At 36.2% G+C, this 25,552-nt stretch overlaps 1 protein-coding gene across 2 annotated transcripts in view; it reads right to left on the minus strand.

Annotated features, from left to right (window-relative positions):
- Window positions 1-25,552, minus strand: part of myo5b (myosin VB) — a 93,239-nt gene that overhangs the window by 46,901 nt on the left and 20,786 nt on the right. For both annotated transcript variants that reach the window (XM_051677598.1, XM_051677600.1), the window contains exons 2-3: window positions 2,638-2,748; window positions 1,880-2,051 (exon numbers count right to left, since the gene is read on the minus strand). In XM_051677598.1, coding sequence (XP_051533558.1) covers window positions 1,880-2,051; window positions 2,638-2,748 — 283 coding nt within the window. The remainder of the gene's footprint in view (window positions 1-1,879; window positions 2,052-2,637; window positions 2,749-25,552) is intronic.

Raw genomic sequence — 25,552 nt, forward strand, 5'->3', positions numbered from 1 at the left:
TAAATGAACTATGAAGGATTAAATCATATAATATCATGATGATCAATGAAAAAGTTGTTCACCCAAAAATTTTAATTCTGTCATTTTTTACTCTCCCTCAAGTTTTTACAAATCCATATGACTTTCTTTCCTATGCAGAACAAAAATTTTTATATTTTAAAGAATTTCCATACAAGACCAATTGATAGTGCCTCACTTTATAGCTTAAAAAAGCACCCAAATGTTATCAAAGTAGTCAATGTGACCTGTGAGTCATATTCCAAGTCTTCTGAAGGCATACAATCCCTTTGTATGATGAACAATCCAAAATGTAAGTTATTATTCACTTTCGATTCAAATCAAATAATCAACTCATGTATACAGAGCCCAAATCAAATATGGCAACACGTCAGTAATATCAACCCTCATTGTCACTATATTTGATTTGTGAACTGGAATATGTGAACTACTTTTATGACACTTGTGGGTGCTTTTTTTAAGCTTTAAAGTGAGTCACTATCGATTGCTATTGTATGGAAATCAGCGATTGCAACATTCTTAAAAATACCTTCTTTTTATGTTCCTCAGAAGACAGTATGACAGTCATACGGTGTTGGAATGTCTTGAGGGTGAGTAAACAATGACAGAATTTAAATTTCTGGGTGAACTATTCATTTATTAAAGAGAGTAGAGTTATCACAATACCAGCAAAATGTTAGTATTTGGTACCGATACCAGTAAAATTTCACGATTCTCAATACCAATTTCTTTACCACAGAAAAAATAGGTAATATGCTAATGAATACACTCATTTTAGCCTATTAAAATGTTAAATTTCAATGTAAATAATAAATTAAAACAATAGCATGTTTCCTTCTAGTATTTCTCAAGTAATAATTGCTTCGTCTTTTATATATATATATATATATATATATATATATAGGACCCTATGAAATCAGTTTTATTATTTTCCAAAATTCTATTACATTTTTTCCCAAATTCCATGTTTTCATAATTTAATAGAACAGTTACTTTTCAACAAAACAATATACTGTATATATTTTTTTGTTAAATTAGGTGCTTTAGTAAAAATCCTCACAAAATTATCTAAAACAACATTGGTCTTGTTTTATGTGAAATAAAGTGCTGCACAACAGAGCATCACATTATAAATGAAAACATTGACAAAAACTTCTATTCAGTACAACAGCACTCTTGCTTGTGAGATATAGGTTCAATATAATAATAATAATAATAATAATAATAATAATAAAATAAATTTTACTAAACACTAGTTATTTCAATTTCTTAAACTTTGCGTGTCAAGCTTTTATTTTGAATACAACTTTTATTTTCACGTGAATGACCCAGTGTGATTATTAAAGCACAAAATGCTGCAATTTAATTGTACAAATACAATATATAGTATGCAGGCACTCCACGCATCACAGTAAATGAGCGCTCATGCACAGCGCACAATGCTCATAAAATGTGGTGTTTTGATCAGTCTGTGTTTTCAGCATATGAGCAGCTTCACACATTCACTTTTCCACACACATCACATGTAGACTGTATATATATTTTATTAAATCGCATCCATTTGCGGTTTTACAGTCACACTGGGACATATCACATATCATTTTAATTTGATTTATTGTCTCTTTCAGTGTAAAGTACTCACAGAAAACCTGCTCAAATGAGTGTGTGAGCATTTGTAAGCAGCCGTCTGTCAGTCAGACAGTGCGAGGGGACTGAACTGAGTCTGTGATCAGTACTACTGGTACTGTAGAAACACCGGTATCGTTACATATTTTTAATTTTAGCATCGGCTTTGTACAGAAGTACAGATACTTCTGACATCACCAATAGGAGGACATTGTGACAACAGGCATAAACTTACCACAGTAAGTGTAAATGTGATTGGACTCCAGGAAGCGGACCTTAAGATTGTGGAGCACAGCTGGCTCGTGGAGGTAGCTGAGAGCCGTGAGGTCATTCTCTCCAACCAGAATATCAGGATTCCGAAGAAATGGAAGCGGATTGTTTTTGGGACCAATTGAATATTCTAATGTCTAGGAATAGAGACAGTAATGCTATTAAGTAGAAATAGTAGATTACAAATTGAGTGAATTCAAACCACTATAAAGGGGTGAATTTCCTTGAAAGCTTCAAGAGTCTAAAGTGTCTTTGGCCAAGTCGAGAGTGTCAGAATTGCATTATATGCATGAGTGTATAAAACATAAAGTGCATCAATGAGACATGCTGATCTTTCTTTCATCTATTGGTTTATTCAGGTTTCCCTAAACACACTGCATAATTTTTTGATAATACTCTTGACAGTATTATATTCACCCCCTGTCTCTTTTGTTGGGTAAGGACTTGCATTTCTTACCCAACAAAACATGCTTAATGATTCATAGACACACATTCTTCAGTGCGGTGAATGCTACCTAACAGTGGCAGGGAGCGGGATGGCTTGATAAGAGATGTTCTGCTTTAGTTCACAACTGCTGTGTCAGGACTGAGATTAAAAAGCTATTGCCTTATCCATCCTGCTTTACCTGAATGAAAATCTTACAATCTCTATTAAAATGACAGGTATAAATATATATGTATAAATCTGATTTAAGGTAAAAGAAGGGGAGGGTGTTTGCTTACCGATTCATCTTCTAATTTGAGGAGAAGGACTGAGTCTCCCTCCTTATAATCCTTGATGATTTCTGCTGACTTCCAGACCTCTTCTGGATCAGGGATCCAAACCCGGGTGTACTGAAAACACACATGAATACAACCTTTAAATGTAAGAACAAATTGACATCCAACTATAAGCACAGTAAATGTAATCACTGGCTTATATATTGTCACATACCATGCAAAAATGATATCGGAACAATGCATCCATTTGAATTAATTTGAATATACAACACAATCCTGGTGTCGCTTATGCCAGTGGACAAATGAACTAGGTGGTACCAAAGTCCCTTTAAGTCAAGTCAGGTAACTCAGCAGCCATGTTAGTAATGCTTCCAGGCAGCTATTTTCTGTTTCTCAATTGGATCCAAGTGGGATACAGCTACAACTTCTACTTACTTGAATCTCCAAAATGTTTGGTCAAGATTATAATTAAAAAACATATTTTAACTCGGCAATAAAATCTGACATTTGTGTCATAAATTGTGCATCTTTAACTCAAATCATGCAAAAAACACTATTTTTCAAAACAGGTTGCTCTAGCCAAAGAGTTCTAAAGTACCTGAAGATAACTATCCATTAGCATCCCCATTTAACTATATGGCAGTGCTCAGATAGAGGATGGTGCCCAGGAAGTATGCAAAATGGAGGCAGCCATCTTTGCTCATGGGCACTCAGTTCCGGGTGATTGGCTGTCAAATGACTGATCACTCGTCAACTGAATCAGATAGGGTAAAGTCCCTTTTAACGTTTTTAAGAGACCTTAAACCTTCGTCACCAGAAAAAGATGTGCTATAATGTAATGAAATAAAATTTAGATTAAAATGCTTCTTGAAAAGAAAAATCATCAGAAAACAAGGCTACTTTGAATAGCTGTCAATGGAGAAACATGCATTTTGCCATCACAGGATAGTTCCAGCAACTACCAGCAGGTGCTAATTGGGACCTGCTAAGCCAATTCCTGACCCCCTGGCTCTAGCTAATTCGCATGCACATTCTTGAGTCATCTTTCAGGCAATGTCGCCATCAAAAAGGTGTCTTTTAATTGTAAGGCAGGATTTCCATTACGATTTCTCCCAATCATAAGTACTGTATGCCAGTGACTCGTCTCATCCCATACAGTCTCTGACGGCCATACATCTTCAAAATCACAGTGAGGTTTTGGAACATACAAAACTGAATAAGCTGAAAAGGAAAGCTCTAGAATTTTTATCAGTAGCCTACAGATTTTGCATCAATTACAGTGATCTCATAACTGCTGGGTATCAGCAGTCCAGGCAGAAGAGTTTCAGGATAAATTGAACCACATTGGGGTGTATGTGGGCTGTGTTAAGTGTGATTTTATCTAAAGAAAAGTCAAACAACTGTTAAGCAATGACAGCTTTGCAGATCCTTGGCATTCTAGCTGTCAGTTTGTCCAGATGCTCAGGTGACATTTCACCCCACGCTTCTTGTAGCACTTGCCATAGATGTGGCTGTCTTGTCAGGCACTTCTCACACACCTTACAGTCTAGCTGATCCCACAAAAGCTCAATGGGTTTAAGATCCATAACACTCTTTTCCAATTATTTGTTGTCCAATGTCTGTGTTTCTTTGCCCACTCTAACCTATTCTTTTTGTTTTTCTGTTTCAAAAGTGGCTTTTTCTTTGCAATTCTTACCGTAAGGCCTGCACCCCTGAGTCTTCTCTTTACTGTTGTACATGAAACTGGTGTTGAGCGGGTAGAATTCAATGAAGCTGTCAGCTGAGGACATGTGAGGCATCTATTTCTCAAACTAGAGACTCTGATGTACTTATCCTCTTGTTTAGTTGTACATCTGGCCTTCCACATCTCTTTCTGTCCTTGTTAGAGCCAGTTGTCCTTTGTCTTTGAAGACTATAGTGTACACCTTTGTATGAAATCTCATTTCAAGCACTGTATAGCCTTCATTCCTCAAAACAATGATTGACTTATGAGTTTCTAGAGAAAGCTGTTTCTTTTTTGCCATTTTTGACCTAATATTAACCTTAAGACATGCCACTCTATTGCATACTGTGGCAACTCAAAAACAAACACAAAGACAATGTTAAGCTTCATTTAATGAACCAAAGAGCTTTCAGCAGTGTTTGATATAATGGCAAGTGATTTTCTAGTACCAAATTAGCAATTTAGCATGATTACTCAAGGGTAAGGTGTTGGAGTGATGGCTGCTGGAAAAGGGGTCTGTCTAGATTTGATCAAAAATGACTTTTTCAAATAGTGATGGTGCTGTTTTTTATATCAGTAATGTTCTGACTATACTTTGTGATCAGTTGAATGCCACTTTGGTGAATTAATGTACCAATTTCCTTCCAAACAGCAAAATCTGTACATTATTGCAAACTTTTGGCCACCGGTGTAGATGGTTACTTCAAAATATTTGATATTTTTGGTGGATTGATCTGGAGTTTGTTGAGAAACACAGATTTGGTGAGTTTATTTTTCTTTGAAATGTGTACTTTTGTGGCTGTTGGCCAAGCCAATTGTAATAAATAAGTGTTTAGTGTTAGTGTGTGAAGCTTGACATGTGAAAGTTTCTTTGATACACTGCAGTTCAGTTAAACAAATGTTTAATGAGTTTACACCTGTGTTCAGCCATTTTGAGACATGTCCCGCCCAACAGTTTAAGCATATCTTTTGAACGACTGGCAAAAAGTTGGAAACCCCCACAATATGTGGTCAAATGGCAAGATTCATTTTATAACCTGTTAATTATTGCAAATTTACTTTGATTTAAGTGTTTGCATGCCCTGTGCAGTTTGAGAAATGGAGAATCTGTGATTTACACACCCAAACAGACGATTTCTTATGCAAACATAATGTTTTCTTTATCATTTATTAGTAACTGAATGCTTTAACTACAATTCAGATTAATCATGACTATTTAAATCAGTGGTTGGTGATTGTGATTTATCTAACCAAGAATACTTAAAACATTTAAGATATTGTGCAGATATTTAATTTAGATATTACTTAAAGGTTCCTTATTAAAAAAGTTGAACTCGTAAAGACATGAATTATAATTTTGCAATATCATCAGGAAATCATTACCACTCACATTAAAATGAAGACTCCAGTCATATCAGTAACATATGATGGCTGTTTTAATCTACATGGAGAGGGTCCGCACATGGGGGCTGCCATTTTAGATTCACATGACCAGCCAAATACTACTCGCTTAATCTCAGTAATCGTGTAAGTGTAAGTCCAAGATGACACAAAGACAAAAGTTACTGAGTGTACCTTTAACCTGCCCTTCACTTTTTCCGTGTTGGAAAAAGCAGATTAATGCCCTTTTCCACCTTTAAGCCATTTTTCAATAATGGCTCTCCTTTTCTTTTGCAGTATAAAGATTTTGAATGGCTTTCCATAAGGTTTGGGGGTATTATAATTCGGTTTCAAGATAACTGTATAATTTATCTTTTGTTTAGTCAAGACCAATTAGATGGAAAGTCAGCTGCTATATATATGAATTATATATAAGAATTCTCTTGGGGGCCTGGGTAGCTCAGCGAGTAATACCGCCCCTGGAGTCACGAGTTCGAATCCAGGGCATGCTGAGTGACTCCACCCAGGTCTCCTAAATAACCAAATTGGCCCGGTTGATAGGGAGGGTAGAGTCACATGGGGTAACCTCCTCGTGGTCGCTATAATGTGGTTCTCGCTCTCGGTGGGGCACGTGGTGAGATGTGCGTGGATGCCGTGGAGAATAGCATGAAGCCTCCACACGCGCATAAAATGCGCGGATTGACAGTCTCAGACGCAGAGGCAACTGAGATTCGTCCTCCGCCACCCGGACTGAGGCGAGTCACTACACCACCACAAGGACTTAGAGCACATTGGGAATTGGGCATTCCAAATTGGGGAGAAAAGGGGAGAAAAAAACAAAACAAAGAATTCTCTTAATAGATTCCCATACCAGCTATACTTCAGACCTTGTACTATATTTTTGAAATTTCTTGCAGTAGTTTTGGGAAATATCTTCATAAAATGACATTTGATGTAGCCCTAATCATATTTTTAAGCTAGTGCTGTGTAGTGTAAAACTTATATTTTTGTGTTCCATTTGTTTATATCTTTCTCTCACAGATGAATGCAGAATTGTTGCACATGAAAACAGTACTTTTAAATTACATGGAAGACGTGAATCCTGTGATTAGTCTCTACTTCTCTAAGTTACTAGGAGCAAAGGAGCAGTCTGTGAGAAAAACAAGGATGCTGTTAAAGTCGTGGATCAGGTATTCGATACATGTAAATGAATTTGTGTGTCCCAGTGGTTCCTAAAGTGTGTGGTACACCTTGGCCAACATGGCCATTTTTTGTCATTCATGAAGATACTCTCAGCACTCCCCTGAACATTGGTATTGTCATTGACGCTGTGGAGTTTTTACATGAGTTCTACTGCATGTGCTTGTGCCATGATGTTTGGCTTAATTTACATGCTGAACTTGAGATATCCAGAAGGACCTAAATACACCTTTGAGGGTTTCTAAAAAATTATCATGGGCATACTGTGGAGGGATGACACTAACGATGCTGAACCTCTCTGCAAAGCAGCAGGAGTTATTTCCTTCTTTAAAAATTACCCAGCTATATTGTTGTTATACATGTTACATGTACTATGTATGCAAACCATGTTGTTATTTTGTAAATGGGAAGGTTTTTCTTTGTATGTTTGACTTTTATTTTCATTACAAAATAGCACAAAATATTATTTTATTTTGTATTTGAAATGCTCAGCCTTAGTTTTTAATTTATAAGCTTTTAATTTATGTGTATTTAAAAATAAAATTTTAAGAATAAAATAATTTTTGGGGTTTGCTTTTATTATGCCAGGCACTTTAAAACCTGAAAAGTGTTAACTGTTGCATACTGCAATAATTTAATACCTGTTAACGCATGTAATTTTTTACTGTTGACTAAAGGTGATGCTTTTTTATTTACTTAGATCTGGACAAATTTTCTTCAGTGTATACAAAAAATGGCACTTGTCAAAAAATAGTTTATCTCAATTTATGTTGCTTAGGAAACAATATATGTAAATGTACAATTGAAAGATATGCATGTACATTCAAGATTATTACTAAATACATTTCAATTGTATTAGATTGTGTTTTTGAATCACATATTTAGTAGCACTAAAGTGTGTTTTAGTAGCAATTCAACTGTAAACAAGTAGTGTGTAGTATATACACCAGCACATTTATGATTATAATAAAAATACATTTTAAGTGCATTTTGAAATGTTTTAGAATTGCACACTTATTTGAAATACAGTTCAACAGATATTAAGTTGTAATTAATTACATCCAACATTTTACTTTAATATATTCTTAATATATAAAATATATTTTAAATACATTTCAAGTTCATTATAAACAGAGGTGGGTAGCAACGCGCTACATTTACTACGTTACATTTACTTGAGTAACTTTTTGGAAAAAATGTACTTTTATGAGTATATTTAAAGGTGGGTACTTTTCACATTTAAGTACATTTCTAATGAAAATGTTTTACTTTTACTACATTACAATGGGTGACGTTCCTGTCTTTACACTACTGGTTTTAATTTAATAAGTTTATATAAATGCGTAATTTATTGAGATTTTTGAAAGGGACTTTTACAACAGCTGAACTTTACAGCGGCGCTCTGTTACTGGAGTTGAGTCCACCACTTCAGCAGCAGCAAGCACGCCAAATAAACACTTTCATCGCTCCACACCATGAAAGAGAGTAGTTTCGTCATGCAGTGCCTTGAATTTACACCAAGACAAGCAGATATTTCAAGATTAAAATTGCAGCGTGGTAAATTTTGGCGATTATGATAACGTGGGCTTGTCTGTGCCAATGTCATTTTCAGGGTGATTCTGTAACTACGGGCTCTTATGACTTCAGTTTATAAGTATACATTTTTATATCAGTGTTGCAATTTATCAGTTCCTAAATCCATGTAAACATCTGTGTTATGTGTAAATGTCTTATGCTTTGTGGATCGCGTGCTTGACTTCTGGAGCACGAGCTGACATATATCTGTGCCTGCACAGCATTTCTGTGTTTGTTAGATGTGGCGTGTTTTTCTCATGGACAACAAAAACAAGCTCTGAACTTAAATAAGCCCAACACACTTCCAAATACAGAGATAACTTGCAGTTTACCCTTAGTGTACAGAACTAATGATCTAAATGATCTTGACACTGAAAATACTGTAACTACACTGATCTAAGTGTCCATACAGGACTTTTGAAATAGTGACAGTAGTTGTTAATAAAGCATGATCTTGTTTCGTTTTATTCAGCATTACATGTAATTGGGCCTGTGGGACATTGTTCACGTTTTTCACCATAATAATTACTAGAAACTGGTTTCCAAACTTCTCGTCTAATTGACAGATTCGTCCAAATCTGACAAGTGTCCTTAAAGTGATAGTTCAATCATAAATTAATGTTCTGTCATTACTTCCCGCCCTCATGTTGTTCCAAACCTGTGTGACTTTGTGTATTTTTTGGAACCCAAAAAAGATATTAGACATAATTTTAGAGACTGACAGTCTCAGTCACCATTCCCTTTTAAAATATGGAGGAAAAAACATGCAATGATAGTAAATGGTGACTAAGGCTAACATTCTGTCTGAAATCTCTTTAATTGTGTTGCATTGAAGAAAGTCATGTGGTTTGAAACAACATGAGGGTGTATGATGACAATTTCCATTAATAATTAGTAGAATTATTATTATTCTGTAATACATGTTAAATGTATTATGAATGGGAAAATTGGGGCTTAATCGTCCATTATGTTTTATGTGGAAATAACTAGTTACTCGCTACTTGAGTATTCTTTTAATTGGACACTTTCTTACTCTTACCCGAGTAGTTTTTTACATTACTACTTCTACTTGAGTAATAATTTTTTTAAGTAATTGTACTTTTGCTTGAGTAAAGGTTTTGGGTACTCTACCAACCTCTGATTATAAAATGTTACAATACTACTTATTTAGCACTACTTAAATGCTACTTAAGTGTGTCAAAAAAAGCACTCAAAAGGTGCACTTATTGCATTTAATATAAATTTAAACAGTAATAAATTTTCACTTAAGTATAATTAACATGCAATTAAGTGTCCGAAAATAGTACATTCAGTTCACACTTAAGTATGTTTTTTAAAGAACATTATTTCCATAATAAGTGTACTTCTTTTTCACGAGGGATGCAGCGTAACAAATGGTGAAACAGAACACAGGTGTCTCGAAATGTATAAATATTGAAGTTCTTTTTCACTTGGCACAGTGTCTAAGAAATGCAGCAGTCCTGCGCGAAATGCTGAACATTCAAATAAGTCCATCCTGCGCTTGTTTACATGGAAAAGCAATTGAAAAACTGCACAGACGTATGCAAATATATGTGTGAACAGCCCCTAACTCGCCCTATACTTGAAAATATGGCGCAAGCCTGGCCCAAAACCCAACACTTTGTCAGGTACCGTCGGGCTCGGATTGGGTTGAAGAACTTTATTGGACATGTAGAATTACAGAATATGGTATGATTTTGTATTTTGGTGTTCGAATACAGGCACGTCAAATGGTTAACCAAATAACAACTATCCATGCACATCCCTAGTTGTGATAACTAAATAATCACCTGATCACAATTATATGATCTAAACATGACTATTTTAGATAACCATGAACATGCCTCAAATCACGCTCACATTTTGCCATCAAAACAAACAAATTTTAAGCAAATGAAGAAATGCCATTAAATATGCATTCAGCTCAGCAAACCGCACTTAGAGCATCCCCTAAGGAACGTGTAAAGTATGAGCACTCCCTCATGTGCACGCACATCGCCTGTGACACTTGCAATAGTATAAATGGCTTAACGCGGATTGTGAATGCAAAGCACTCCGGTTTTACTTTCTATTAACATTTGCATAAATATTGTGTTATCTGTGACATTTACCATCAGCCAAAATTTCCCGATCGGGAAGGCCCTTTCCAGAAATATTTAAAAGTAATAGAATAAGAGGGACTATGATGTCATTAAACTTCAAACCGCTGTCAAAACAATTTCAGCAAAAATAAGAGAGATCAGAGTGAAACGCTGTCCCAGCATATCATCAACAGTGATAATGATCCAAAGAGCTCCGTTGGATCTCTGATACTTAATTACTCATAAAATAAGTGGGCCGGTGGGGAACGGTTCATCTTAGAGTCTGGGATGTAGGCTACTCTGACACAATGAAGATGTACTTTAACAGAGCAGAGTGAATGATGGGTTCTACTCAATGCAAAAAGTCTGAGCTAGAAAGGATGCATTACTGTAGGTCATAGCCTAGATGTTTCGATCGAACAGTAGGGGTCCTGCCTGGTTTTGCAGTCTGTTACATCACTCTATCTTGAAATAATTAAATGTACCGTTCTAACTGCTTGCAAGTACAGCTCGTAATAGTGCTGAAAGGAACATAGGCTCGAGGTTCTGGGATAACAAGAATTATTCAGTGGGATATTAAGTAATTATTCAAGAACAGAGATTTCTTTTAAATAACATTTTAAAATTGAGCTCTCAAATTTTTTATAAAGTGGAAATATGACAAACAATGTCTGTGCCAAATACCAATTCTCAAGCTGCGTAGACTCAAAATTGAATGATTCAAAGGTTAAAAAAAGAGCTCAAGTAAGAAAAATATCTCATAAATGCATTTATATATTATTATATTATTATAATTTTATTTATATATATTATAGATGGGACAATATGGTTATCTCACAATTTGAGGTTCACAATTAGATGTAATAACACTTAAATAACAAAATATTACAGATTCTTTTTTTCTGAAACAATGTTTGCGCAAAATGCTCATTATAATTTCTCATCAAAATAAAGTTCTTAAATACACAATATAAATGCTAAAAGTTTAAATAATAAGAGTTTCTCATATCTATAAGAAAAGATAACAAACAAATAATTTGTTTGTCATCATTATTATAATCAAAATACAAAATACAAAAATTCTATATTATATTAATTAATATTATGTCATGAAATTGTATATATAATAATGATATGAGCTATCACTGTTTGAAATAATGTGTACACTTTACAGGTAATAACACTGAGTTTACATTCATTTGTATAAAAAAACGCAAAAAAGCTACTGTCACTTTCAGAGTTCGACGAGCGCCATCAATACATCAATAGCCACTTTTCCACCATCAGGCTGCACAGTTCTCATCGCAAAACCATACCATACCGTGACGATTCGGGCCAGTTGGCACAGTTAGTTTCTTTTTCCACTGTGGTGCGGTGAAATCAGTAGAATGTCCGTAACAGATCCGTCTATGGTGACGGCCTGAAAGGTGAACATTGGAGCGAGTGCGCTATGAAGGATGATCGATCGCACGTTTCGGGACTGCTTTTTCCCCCTGGTTTTACTCTGCTAATAAACAGAAAAGACACATGTTGCAAAAAGGAAAGCAAAGAGAAAAAGCGAGAGGTTTATCATCATGAGGGCATGTACATGCAGAGAGGTAAAAGTTCCCAGACTAGATAAAATGTATATTTATTAACAAAATATTATAAGTATTATATGAAAATACTATATGAGAATATATTGATATATATTTGAGTTTTAATGAGCTCATATAGTAATCTCCTTCTCTAACGAAAAAGGCGTGTAAAAAAAAATGTATGCAACAATACTAGTTAAACATTCATCGTACAATCATGAAGACATTAAACATACACTAATTTTTTATGAACTTTTATTAACTTCTGCCAAATATTAGCAAACATGGCAAGCTAGAAACAACTAAAAGCACTATAAGTTACCTTGGCATTAGCAAATTGACAATTTTGAGTCACCACGTACTAAGCCATTCAACCAGCACTGTTGAGAACGGTTGAGTACGGTTAGCTAATCGTGCCGAGAATTCCGGGCCGAGAACGGTTTATAATCGTGCATGCCAAACTACGCTCAAGTGGAAATGCTACTGTAACTGTTCCGTACTGTGCTCAGAACTGTCTGGCATGATGGTGGAAAAGTGGCTAATGAGAATCTCTCATTTTCTAGGTATTCCAGTTCTTAAAGTTCAAGCACTTCAAGGACCTTGTGTGCACCCTGTAAACAGTGTAGAAAAAAGCGCAATAAGGGTAAAATCAAGTGATGGAGAGATTGTGATGTTTGATGGGTTATTTTATTATACAGAAAACAATGTTAAAAATTTTGAAATATCGAATTATGCCACGATATGGTTAGTAATCTTTTGGTTCATGATATGTCGAAATTCAATATATCGTCCCATCCCTAATATATATATATATATATATATATATATTATACAGTGAAGTGGAAAACAAGATCTGAAATGGGAATTTGAGGCAGGACATATGGAAGGGCACCTACCTTTTCATTTTAAATATCCAACAGGCTTTAATTTATGACATACCCCAGAAAAATCACACTGGACAGCTTGTAACCTTGATAAAAGCAATGAAGACACTTTCAAAAGGAATAAATTCTAGCCACAAAGGCCTACTTCACAAGTAATTGATTTTTGGGAAAGAAAACACACTGTTAGTGTGTTTGTAACAAACAAGCCATGATCTGCTACTTGCTATTGCTAGTTGGTATTTATAATTTGGAAGGAGGGGGCCATTCTTATTCTAGAGAGCTTTTTATTGGGCACATACAGTATTTATATACACCTATGCATACGTACAAGATGAGTCATCAATAATTTGGTCCGTTTTCCCAGAAGGAAGTGGCTGTACATTTTAAATGTTCAAATCTGCTAAAAATTAATTGTGTCAACATTAAGGAGTGGAGTTGCATATTAACGGCCTCAAAACCAATAGGCAAAACCACAAACCTCCAATTTTGATTTCATGGGATGTCTGAAAGGGCTTAAACGTTAAACTAGATCGGTTTGCTCAATGACAGGAAGTCATATAAAGGCTTTATTCATATGTCAACAGAATGTCAATAACTGTCACTACTGTACCTCAAAGTCTCAGAACAAATATGCAGCAAAAGCTCTCACAAACGTTATTACCAAAAACAATAACCTCCCAACCTTTGCCTGACGCCAATAAGCCATAAATATGAACAGGAGCTCATCTGAATGTTTGTCCTTTATTATATTTACCTCTATGGGACAATAAGTCATGCTCTTACAAAGTCAAAACAATGCTTGGTTAAGCCACACTGAATCACTGCTGATTTCTTGTGCCCTCTGGCTCAGATGAGCTTGCACAAATCGCAGTTTCTCAGATACCCGAAAAAAGTGTTTTTAATTTTATCAAAATGTCATTCCAGTGCTAAAGTACATGTCTAGGGGCGTTCATAAGAATCCAATCTCTTCAAAACAGATGTGGATCTAAAAGATGAAATATGGTTATTTGTGTAGAACTGTGTTATGTGCAATTCAGCCCAAGACCCATAAACCTTTGTCCTGGACCCAGAAGAGTATAGTATGTTCCCTGATACAACAGATAAGAGTGGAAGTTTGTAATTTAAAGTTAGGCTTGTTAAATGAGCAATTAACTATATGATTGCTGATGCGGATCCAAATGTCTTATGAACAAATTCAATACAAAAATGCCATCTGAAGCGATTTGTTTCAGGGTTCAGAATTATCAGTCTAAAACGGCCCAGTCACTCAATGAATCAGTTGAAGCAGTTACTGAATTATCATGTGACTTACTGAACTGCAAGCCATTATTTTTGGGCATATCTGACACGAAATAAACCTACAACTTTTACTGTGTTGTATTGTACTTAAGGTTCATGAGACTTAAATCAGTGTACTAAGTGACGTACTGTAAGTATAACAATATGTATGGTTGTTCATATGACATTGCGTGGCTAAATGAATCTTCCGGGTTCAATACAAGTTCAATTTATAACATTTGTGGGACAATGTTGATTACCCCCAAAAATTATTTTAACTCATCCCTCATTTATATATATATATATATATATATATATATATATATATATATATATATATATATATATATATATATATACACACACACTGGTGGACAAAAGTTTGGAATAATGTACAGATTTTGCTCTTATGGAAAGAAATCGGTACTTTTATTCACCAAAGTGGCAATCAACTGATCACGATGTATAGTCAGGACATTAATAACATGAATAATTACTATTACAATTAAAAAAAAAAATTCAGAACTTCTTAAACTACTTCAAAGAGTTCTCATCAAAAAATCCTCCATGTGCAGCAATGACAGCTTTGTAGATCCTTGGCATTCCAGCTGTCAGTTTGTCCAGATACTCAGCTGACATTTCACCCCACACTTCCTGTAGCACTTGCCATAGATGTGGCTGTCTTATCAGGCACTTCTCACGCACCTTACAGTCTAGCTGATGTCACAAAAGCTCAGTGGGGTTAAGATCCATAACACTCTTTTCCAATTATCTGTTGTCCAATGTCTGTGTTTCTTTGCCCACTCTAACCTTATCTTTTTGTTTTTCTGTTTCAAAAGTGGCTTTTTCTTTGCAATTCTTCCCATAAGGCCTGCACCCCTGAGTCTTCTCTTTACTGTTGTACATGAAACTGGTGTTGAGCAGGTAGAATTCAATGAAGCTGTCAGCTGAGGACATGTGAGGCGTCTATTTCTCAAACTAGAGTCTCTGATGTACTTATTCTCTTGTTTAGTTGTACATCTGGCCTTCCCCATCTCTTTCTGTCCTTGTTAGAGCCAGTTGTCCTTTGTCTTTGAAGACTGTAGTGTATACCTTTGTATGAAATCTTCAGTTTTTTGGCAATTTCAAGCATTGTATAGCCTTCATTCCTCAAAACAGTGATTGACTGACGAGTTTCTAGAGAAAGCTGTTTCTTTTTTGCTATTTTTGCATATTGTGGCAACTCAAAAACAAACACAAAGACAATGTTAAGCTTCATTTAATGAACCAAATAGCTTTCAACTGTGTTTGATATAATGGCAAGTGATTTTTTAGTACCAAATTAGCAATTTATCATGATTACTCAAGGAGTAATGTGTTGGAGTGAATGCTGCTGGAAAAGGGGTCTGTCTAGATTTGATCAAAAATTACTTTTTTCAAATAGTGATGGTGCTGTTTTTTACATCAGTAATGTCCTGACTATACTTTGTGATCAGTTGAATGCCACTTTGTTGAATTGAAGTACTAATTTCCTTCAGAAACAGCAAAATCTGTACATTATTCCAAACTTTTGGCCGCCAGTATATATATATATATATATATATATATATATATATATATATATATATATATATATATATATATATATATATTTATATATAAAGCAAAAATCATGGCCGTTCACACATGCAGTGACTTCTAGCAACAAAGCAACATGATCTCATTTATTTTCAATGATTTCCGGCGACATCTGGCAACTAGTAGACATCAGACATCAGAAACTTGAGAAAAGTTTAACTTTATGTAAATAAGGAGTGACTTTCAGCAGCGACAACCAATAGGAGTGAAGACAGCAGTGGGAACACACTACCGACTTCATAGTACAGAGACTAGCGGCATGTGTGAATGGGGCTTTAGGCACTTACAATTGAATTGATTTTATAATCAACATTATGCAAAAAATGCTATGAGCTTAACGTATTGAATATCGAACAATATTTTATTGTGGTACTTGTGCTACCAGAATTCTACCAAAAAAAAAAAAGGTTTTGATTTAGTATTTTTGTTTATTATACATGTTTGTTTTGTTGTGGTAAAAAAAAAAAATATATGCTACCAAAAAATATTTTTTGTTTAAACAGTATATAAACAAAATATAAAATATATGACATAATACAGTTATGATTTGGTGCTTTTGCAAAAGTTCTAAAAATTGTTTGTGAAATCGTAAGGAACCAGAATTGTTAAGAAGAATCAAAACCAGACTGGTTCAATTCATCATGGTTCTCATCCATAGTAAGTTTCACATTTAAACCATGAAAGGAATCCAACCAATGTGCCAATATTCAAATGCACCAGAAACTCTACATTCAGACTGAGTTCACTCTGAAATCGGAAACAGTAGGTTGACTAAAATACTGTAGGTTTAGCTAAAATTGGTCTGTGCTGACTGAAATGTGAATCACTGCCCCCAGTGGCAAAAGCATTAACTGCTGTTGGGCGTATGGGCACGTGTGAGCTGCATTTTCCATGTGAAATGTCCACGGAGGGGTGCCAAAAGCGTGAAGTGAGTTATTTTCAGCATTACATGATGTAATACAGGAAAGAGGAATGCATATTTAAACTGAAACACTCAACCCAACCCTCAAAACTAAACCTAACCATCAGTGGAGTAAAAATGTCATGTTAGATGCAACCTCTGAATCGAAGTCACAATTTATGCGGATCACTCACTCTACTCAATCATTTTTGACCCAGTAAAAATGCTAATGGAGAAAGAAATCTCCACAGAATGGGACGACTTCCTAACAAGTCATAAAAATGAAGAAGAGCTCGCTATTAAAACAGGCGTGACGTCTGTGGTGTAGTGTTACAAAAGCCGACACAGAGCAGAAAAATTTAATCTGCAAACTGTTTCGCAAGACGATAATCACTCTTAACACAAGCAATCAGTTTTACCGCCTAAAAATGAAACACACAAAAGAATATTATAAAGCCCAAAAATTTTTTTTGCAAGGAGTATTTAGATTTATTTGATATTTATTTGATAGTTTATTTTTGTAAAATTGTTTTTTTTACTTGTGTATTATTTGCTTTGTTGCATTGCGTTGAGAAGATTTTGAGTTCTTGAGGTAAGTTTATAATAATAGTAATAACAATGACATATCAGACTGAAATGTGGCATAATGTGAAATTTAGCTTTTTGGTAAGGTTGAGTTTTAAAAAAGTTAAAAAAATTTTTTTTCGTTTTTTACTTTTAATATAATTGAGTTTGGATTTTCCAAATATGGACATTACAATATGGTTATTTAATATACAAACCAATTTATATTGATTTTCCAGGAAACTTTTACTATATCGTGATATATATTAATATCGTGGTATAAAATTACTCATATCGTGGTCATATCACCCACACCTACCACGAAATTCTCCATCACTTCTGTCAATTATTGGAATTAGGCATATATGCTGAAGACTGATACTTCTGTAAACTCTAGATGTCCTCTCGTTTGGTAACTTCCCAGCCCCTCCTCTTCTGATTTCAAATACTTTACATATTTAAAAGCTTTACGAACACACAGTACCGGAACTGCATCACACACATCACAGCTTGGCACTCTGGGCGTGTATACTAAAAGCTAAATGAATGAAATTAAATTTGATGCTTTGACCTCATTAGGTCCTCTGTTGCCCTAATATAGATGTTTCAGTATAGTAGACCACATGCAAATTGAGCTGCACAAACCATCGGCTTATTTGGTTTGTAAAGCATTCTCCAATGACCTAACCATGGGAGTTTATTATGAAAGCCTCAGTGGAGGACCATGATTGAAGGCCTAGGTGTTCCTTGCTGTCAAGAAAATAGTAACAGCTGAATATTTAACCGGGTGTACAATGCAGACTTATTAACAAAATAATAAACACATATTACAAACCATTAGACTGATTTGCCTGAGGGCACAGTAGTGTAGACTTGTTTTAAGATCAATATCACGCTATCTGATTTAATCAACAAAATTTACATTTACGGTAATGATAACTAACGCCAACTTAGTTAATTAACGGTAGATTTCTAGTACAGGACACAGAAAAGCCAATAAAGCATATCTAAAATCATTTTTTAATTTTGAGAAACTCCTTAACATTTCCTGAACATGAACCCTATTAGCAACACATTCAGACTGTAGTTAGGTCACAACAGAAGTCATCACAATTAATCTGGAAAATTCTCAGAACTTTCTGCAGTTTTTGGAGAGTTTGAAATGCATTTCTGTAGCTCAACTGGTAGAGCATGGTGCTAACACCACCAAGGTCATGGGTATGATTATTAAGAACAGGTCAAATGTATAGGCTACTATAAATGTACTGTAAGTTGCTTTAAATAAAAGCATTTTGCATTAATGTAAATGGCTGAGGTTATCATCATCAATTTCCCCGCTAAACCTTTAAAATAAATGCATGTCTCTCATGGTATGAACTGCAGCCTCATTTCATTTTTATGAACTTAGTAAATAAACAAATGGCTCTTCCCATTACCAATACAACAATGGCAACAAAAACAATTGCTACGGCCACTGTATAATATGGAAGGGGTCCAAACATGCTGAACAAGAGAGATTTATTTGCCCTACCACTGTGTCGTGGTGGGGAAGAGCACTGGCATCCCTTCTTACTTAATGTTACCAAGTAATGACACTTTGTGCCCTAGTGCAGATTTGATCCTATTTCAGAATGTGCATAGATGCAAAAACAAACCCCCCTCAAAAAATGTTGAGTGTCTGTGTGTAGAATGCTGAAGAATTAAAAAAAGGTGGATGGTTCTGTGACTTTGTGTGAATGATGTAAGGGAACAGAATGAATGATGGGCAGATTAGGGATAAGATTAATTTTTTACAGTTTGTAATGACTACATCATTAGCCCATTAGAGCTGCCTGATCCCATCTTAAAACAACAATGACATCATTAATAGGTGTAGACAAGTATGTATTAATTACATACTAACTGCTACTTTGTCCTGTGAGATTGACTGTTAACAGTGTTGCCACCAATAGAGAACTATATGGATGCACTGATATGGAATTTAAAAGCTTGGAATTTGGACATCACAATCTGACAAACTCTTAACTGCTGCTATTTAAGGTTTGGCTGATGTAAACTGTGCCTATATGAGAAATAAATGTCACTTAAATAAAAAATAAAAAATAATAAAAATAAATGAACAAATACACTGGTAATCCTGATGAATCTCTTCCCCAACAGTATCCCAATCACTAAGAGAAAGAGAAACATGCATTAATGCATTACTTCTAACAGATGTAATGCGCATTAAACAAAAGTGAGGTGACAACTCAACAGCATGTAACGAACATTAAACAACAAAACACACAATACAAACCCTAATCTCTGTATACATGGTGTAATATTTATGCCGACAGCCAGACTGCATGTGCAGCTGTGGTTTGAGTGTGCACATATGTGCGCATGCGTGTCTCATTCACAGATGGTTATTACTGCACTTATTTTTTTGCTCCCCAATTTGGAATTCCCAATTCCCAATGCGCTCTAAGTTCTCGTGGTGGCGAAGTGACTCGCCTCAATCCGGGTGGCGAAGGACGAATCACAGTTGCCTCCACATCTGAGACGTCAATCCGTGCATCTTATCACGTGGCTTGTTGCGCGCATTACCGCAGAGACAGCGCGTGTGGAGGCTTCACGCTATTCTCCGTGGCATCCACGCACAACTCACCACGCACCCCACCGAGAGCGAGAACCACATTATGGCGACCACGAGGAGGTTACCCCCATGTGACTCTACCCTCCCTAGCAACCAGGCCAATTTGGTTGCTTAGAGACCTGGCTGGAGTCACTCAGCAAGCCCTGGATTCGAACTTGCGACTCCAGGGGTGGTAGTCAGCGTCTTTACTCACTAAGCTACCCAGGCCCATTACTGCACTTATCTGTGACAGTTCCACTTTATAACTTATGAAATGTGATCACAGTAATCATAATGGGAATAGGTAAAAACATCATACGGATCGAATAGTCATGAGTCATAATGTTAGAAAGTCTCAACTTGCAGAATACAAAAGCATATTAGTTTCACTCACAAACTAGTGTTTTTAGCCATTTCACGTCACACCATTAGGATTATTTCAAGATCTGTGCACTGTTACATTGTGTTTGGGCTTGTTTTAATCACAAAACTTTGTTGTAAGTAATGATACGATATTTTCCATATTCTGTTTATGTTTCATGAAGTAATACGTGAAAATGAAGTAACATGCATTCTTGTTTTCGTCATGTTTATTGCTTCAAGAAACATAAACAGAATATGGGAAATGGCATGTCCTTACTTACAGCACATGATCCCGATAAAAACCAGCCCCAAAACAACATAACAAGGTGCAGAGATGGTCAAATAATTCTCACAGAGCAACATGAGCTTGGCTTGCGTGCTTTATTTCTTGATGTCGCTAGTCTCTGTACTATGAAGTTGCTAGTGGGCATTTCTACTGCTGCCACTCTAACATTATTGGTGGACTGCATGTCTGGCCATGTCTTTTGAAAATATGATCACAGATGAGATGTACTGTCGGTAAAACTAAGATTTATTTCTAATTTGACAATGAATCAGTTTTCTAGTCCCTAAAATGCACATTCTCCAGGGGAGAGTGTTTTATATGAACTGAAGCAGTGCTCATTGCATCATATTATTAATAAAAGATGAACGATCTATCAATGTACGAATCAAACTCACTCAGACTGCCAACAGTTACTTTCCCACGCTTCTTTTTTATTATATCCATGTATGTTGTTACAAACAAATAATAGAACAGTGAAATCACTCACAGAAACATCACAACGCTGCTCCATACAATTTGCACTCGACGCCATTATCTCAAAGGACACGGATGACATGAGCTCCACTGAACACACTCTTCTCTCCTATTGGTTGTCGCTCCCAAAAGTCGCTCCTCATTTGCATTAAGTTAAACTTTTCTCAACTTTGTCGTGTCGCTCGCCACGGCCAAGTCTAGTCATCAGCTCTCATTGAAAATGAATGAGATGAAGTCGCTTAGTCACTGAAAGTCGCTGCATGTGTGTATGGGGCTTGAGTCAGAGATTCTCAGGCGGAAGCAAATAAACTATAACAAATTATCTGCGAAAATATCAGTGGTAATTCCACTAGTGGCATGATAATATTTTGACTTTCATGGTCATCAGCCAATAATATATTGGCTGCCGATATATCATACATCCCTATGGAGAATGTTTCAATTTAGTCACTTATGGAGTTCCATTTCAATTTGGATGCTGCCTTAGAAGGTAGTTGCCCATGTAGGCAGCAGACATATAAGCAGATCACTAGGTTTTGGAATAGATCTATTGTGTATGGTTAAGGCTTATCAGATCTCTGATCAAATGAAGATTTGTTTTACTAAGAGTTTATATCACACATGAAGGGCTCAGTTATTCTGGGGAGTTTACAAAGGCATTAGACACTAGAGTGTCAAGATGTGTGGCTCAAGACGTCTGCTGCCTAATCTGTCCAATTTGTTTGTTGTTGTGTTCCTAATGTCATTGTTAATACAAAATACTACTTCTGTGTTGGTGTACAATTGGCAAACACTTTTCAACATTCAAAGCACTTATGAAGAGCTGCTTAAATCAGAACTGAGAGGACCGCATTTCTACTCTCCCCCGCTTCTGTTGAATTTACCTGTGTGTGTGTCTGTGTACCGACTGCCCTGCGCTCTTCCTCGAAAGAAACGCCGTAGATGACAAGGAAAGCGTGGAAGGATACTGGCCAAGCGGTCAGATCTTCTGCCACATGGATGGGAGTGTGACTGCTTCACATCCCAGCGCTCATTGGAAGCATCGTTTCGGTGGACTCGGCCCATTGTCCCGTATTCTTACAGTGATTTTTTTCCTCCACCAATCACCTTGTTTTCGCCGAGGGGGAGTGATTCTACAAAATCTTCGCCCGCTGCGACATGCATTGCAGCAGGACAATGACTCTTTGCTGGAATACGACCAGTCCCCGATCAGGTTGGCTCTGATTAATGTGCGATCGTTGATTAATAAGACATTCATTTTGCATGACTTTATCATTTCACGTGGCCAAGATTTTTTATTTGTAACAGAAACTTGGCTGAATGTTGGTGATATAAGCCCTTTCTCAGAACTGGTACCCCCAGATTATGCTTTCTTCAATGCTCCTCGACTATAGGATGGGATGGTGGACTGACATCCATTAGTTGTAGTATTTTAAAGACTGAGGTTTATTCAAGTTTTGAACTGCAAGTATTTTTACTGGACCTGGTGAACTCTGTGGTGTGTGCGGTGGTCTACCGTCTTCCTAAATTCAACAGGGATTTTATTGATGAATTTACTGACTTTTTAGGGGGTATTGTCCCCAATTACAATAGAATACTGCTTGTTGGGGATTTTAATATTCATGTATGCTGTCCAACAAATCCCCTGGCTAAAGATTTTTTAAATCTCACTGACTCTCTTGGGTTCAACCAACTGGAGAAAGATTCAACACACATTCGTGGGCACACATTGGATCTTGTCTTGTTGCTCGGTTTGTCTGTCTATGATATTGAAATACGTGACATTAGTTTTGCTTTGACCATAAGCCTGTCTTGTTTTCTGTTCCACTCCCTTGCCAAACTGTGAAATCCTATATTCCTACTTGCTGTTCTTGTATATTTAGCTCTACTACAAAGGAGGATTTCAACCCCTGCATACAAAGAGGCATTACGGTCCCTTGAGTTTGATTCTCTTTTACATCACCAAAGCGTTGAGGAACATGTTAATGCATTTTACTCCACCTGCGCTAAGATCTTGAACTCTGTTGCTCCCTTGAGGGCAAAACGTGCTAAATCAAAATCAGACCCTTGGCTGAATGATGCCATCCGCTCTTTAAGATGGATATGCAGAAGAGCAGAACGTAAATGGAAGAAGGACAAACTTCAGGTGTCATATGAAATCTTAAAAGTCTCATTATCTAAGTTCCAGAAAGAGGTGAAAGCAGCATGGACAAAATATTTATCTGCTGTTGTTGCTAATAACTGTCATAGACCTAGGGTGCTTTTTTCCCACTATAAGTTCTGTCATAAATCCCTCTGTAAATATGTCTACTGATATGTCCCCATTAATATGTGACTGCTTTCTTAACTTTTTGCTGAAAGGATTGCAGATGTCAGATCATGCATTCAGCCCCCTGTGGGTGATCACTGTTTCCACCTATATGTTCTGCTGCTCTATGTCAATTTGAACTCATTTCATTTTCTACTTTTACAGAGTTTGTTGAACTATTGAAGCCCACTACCTCCCCCCAGGACATTATTCCGAGACATTTTCTGAAACAAATTATAGACATTGTTGGACCTAGCATATTGTCCATAATAAATAAATGTTTATTTATTATCTCAGGGACAGTACCAGAGTATTTTAAACACGCAGTAGTGCAACCTCTCCTTAAAAAAACCCACCTTGATGCGACTGTTCTTTACAATTTTAGACCTATCTCTAAATTACCTTTTATTTAAAAAATCATGGAGTAAGCAGTACTTTTTCAGTTACAAACTTTTTTAGATAATATTTTCGAAGTATTTCAGTCCGGTTTTAGAATGCATCACAGCATTGAATCTGCCCTTTTAAAAGTTTTTAACGATATCTTTTTAACTGTTGTCTCAGGGAATTTGATGATCCTGGTGCCGTTAAATCTTAGCACAGCCTTTGATACTGTAGATCATAGTATCCTCATCTCATGCCTCGAGCAGTGTGTGGGCAACCCTCTATGGCAACGCTCTTAGCTGGTTTAAATCACAGAATAGAAGCTTCTCAGTTCGTCTTGGGGAATTCTCATCTGTGTCAGCCCCTCTCACCTGTGGCGTTCCTCAGGGCTCTGTCCTGTTCTCACTTTATATGCTTCCTTTAGGAAGTGTGCTTAAGAAACATGCGGTATCATTTCATTGCTATGCAGATGATACCCAAATTTATTTAACATCGAAAATGAGCGACAGTAATGCATTAGAACCTTTGCTGGCCTGTCTAAATGATCTGAAATCGTGGATGTCATTAAACCTTTTAAGCCTTATTGACACTAAAACAGAGATCATTTTGTTTGGCCCCTCTGATACTGCTGGCTCTGCCAATATTTACATGGGCAATCTGGCTCCTTTCCTTAAAAGGCTTTGTATGTGACAGCACCCTTAAATACGATAAACAGATAAATTCAGTCGTAAAAACAAGCTTTTTTTCAATTGAGACTCTTTTCTAAAGTCAAGCCTTTTTTGTCATTAAAGGATTTTGAAAAGGTCATTCACACATTTATTTTTGCACGACTAGATTACTACAATTCCCTCTTTTGTTTTTAAAACACATAATGGACTAGCACCCTCATACCTTGCTGATCTGCTACAGATGCATAATCCCCAGTGATCCCTTAGATCGTCAGATCAGAGGATTTTAATAGTTCCTAGGTCTAAACTAAAGACAAGGGGCGACTGCACTTTTGCAGTAGCTGCCCCTAAATTGTGGAACAATTTTCCTATTTATATTAGATTGGCTTCGACAATACATGATTTTAAAATCAAGTTGAAACGTATCTTTTTACCCTGGCTTTTAACCAACCTTAGAAGCTGTTTTTCCTCTTGTGTGTTTTTCTCCTTGACATTGGTCAACATTTTTTGTTTTAAATTGTGCCCTTTAAATAAACTTGAATTAGTCAACACTATAATTTATAATTATATTTATTTATCACACATATACATTTGCACATATACAGTGAAATTCTTTTTTTCACATATCCCAGCCAAGCTAGGGTCAGAATGCAGGGTCAGCCATGATACACCACCCCTGGAGCAGATAGGGTCAAGGGCCTTGCTCAAGGGCCCAACAGTGGCATCTTGGCAGTGCTGGGGCTTGAACCCCCAACCTTCTGATCAGTAACCCAGAGCCTTAACCACTGAGCCTGTGATTCCAGATAAAGCATGGAAAATATGTGCAATGAGGTGACAGGAACTCTGAATTCTGAAATGATTCTGAAAATCAGGATTCTGAAAACCAAGAGTGGAGACTTACAGTACAGACTTTTCACACTTGAACTTGTTAAAGAAATGTTCTGTATTCAGTACAAGTTAAGCTGAATCAACAGCATTCGTACCATACTATTGATCACCACAAATAATTATTTTGACTTAATA

This window comes from Myxocyprinus asiaticus, chromosome 38 (genome assembly GCF_019703515.2).
Source record: "Myxocyprinus asiaticus isolate MX2 ecotype Aquarium Trade chromosome 38, UBuf_Myxa_2, whole genome shotgun sequence".
NCBI lineage: Eukaryota > Metazoa > Chordata > Actinopteri > Cypriniformes > Catostomidae > Myxocyprinus > Myxocyprinus asiaticus.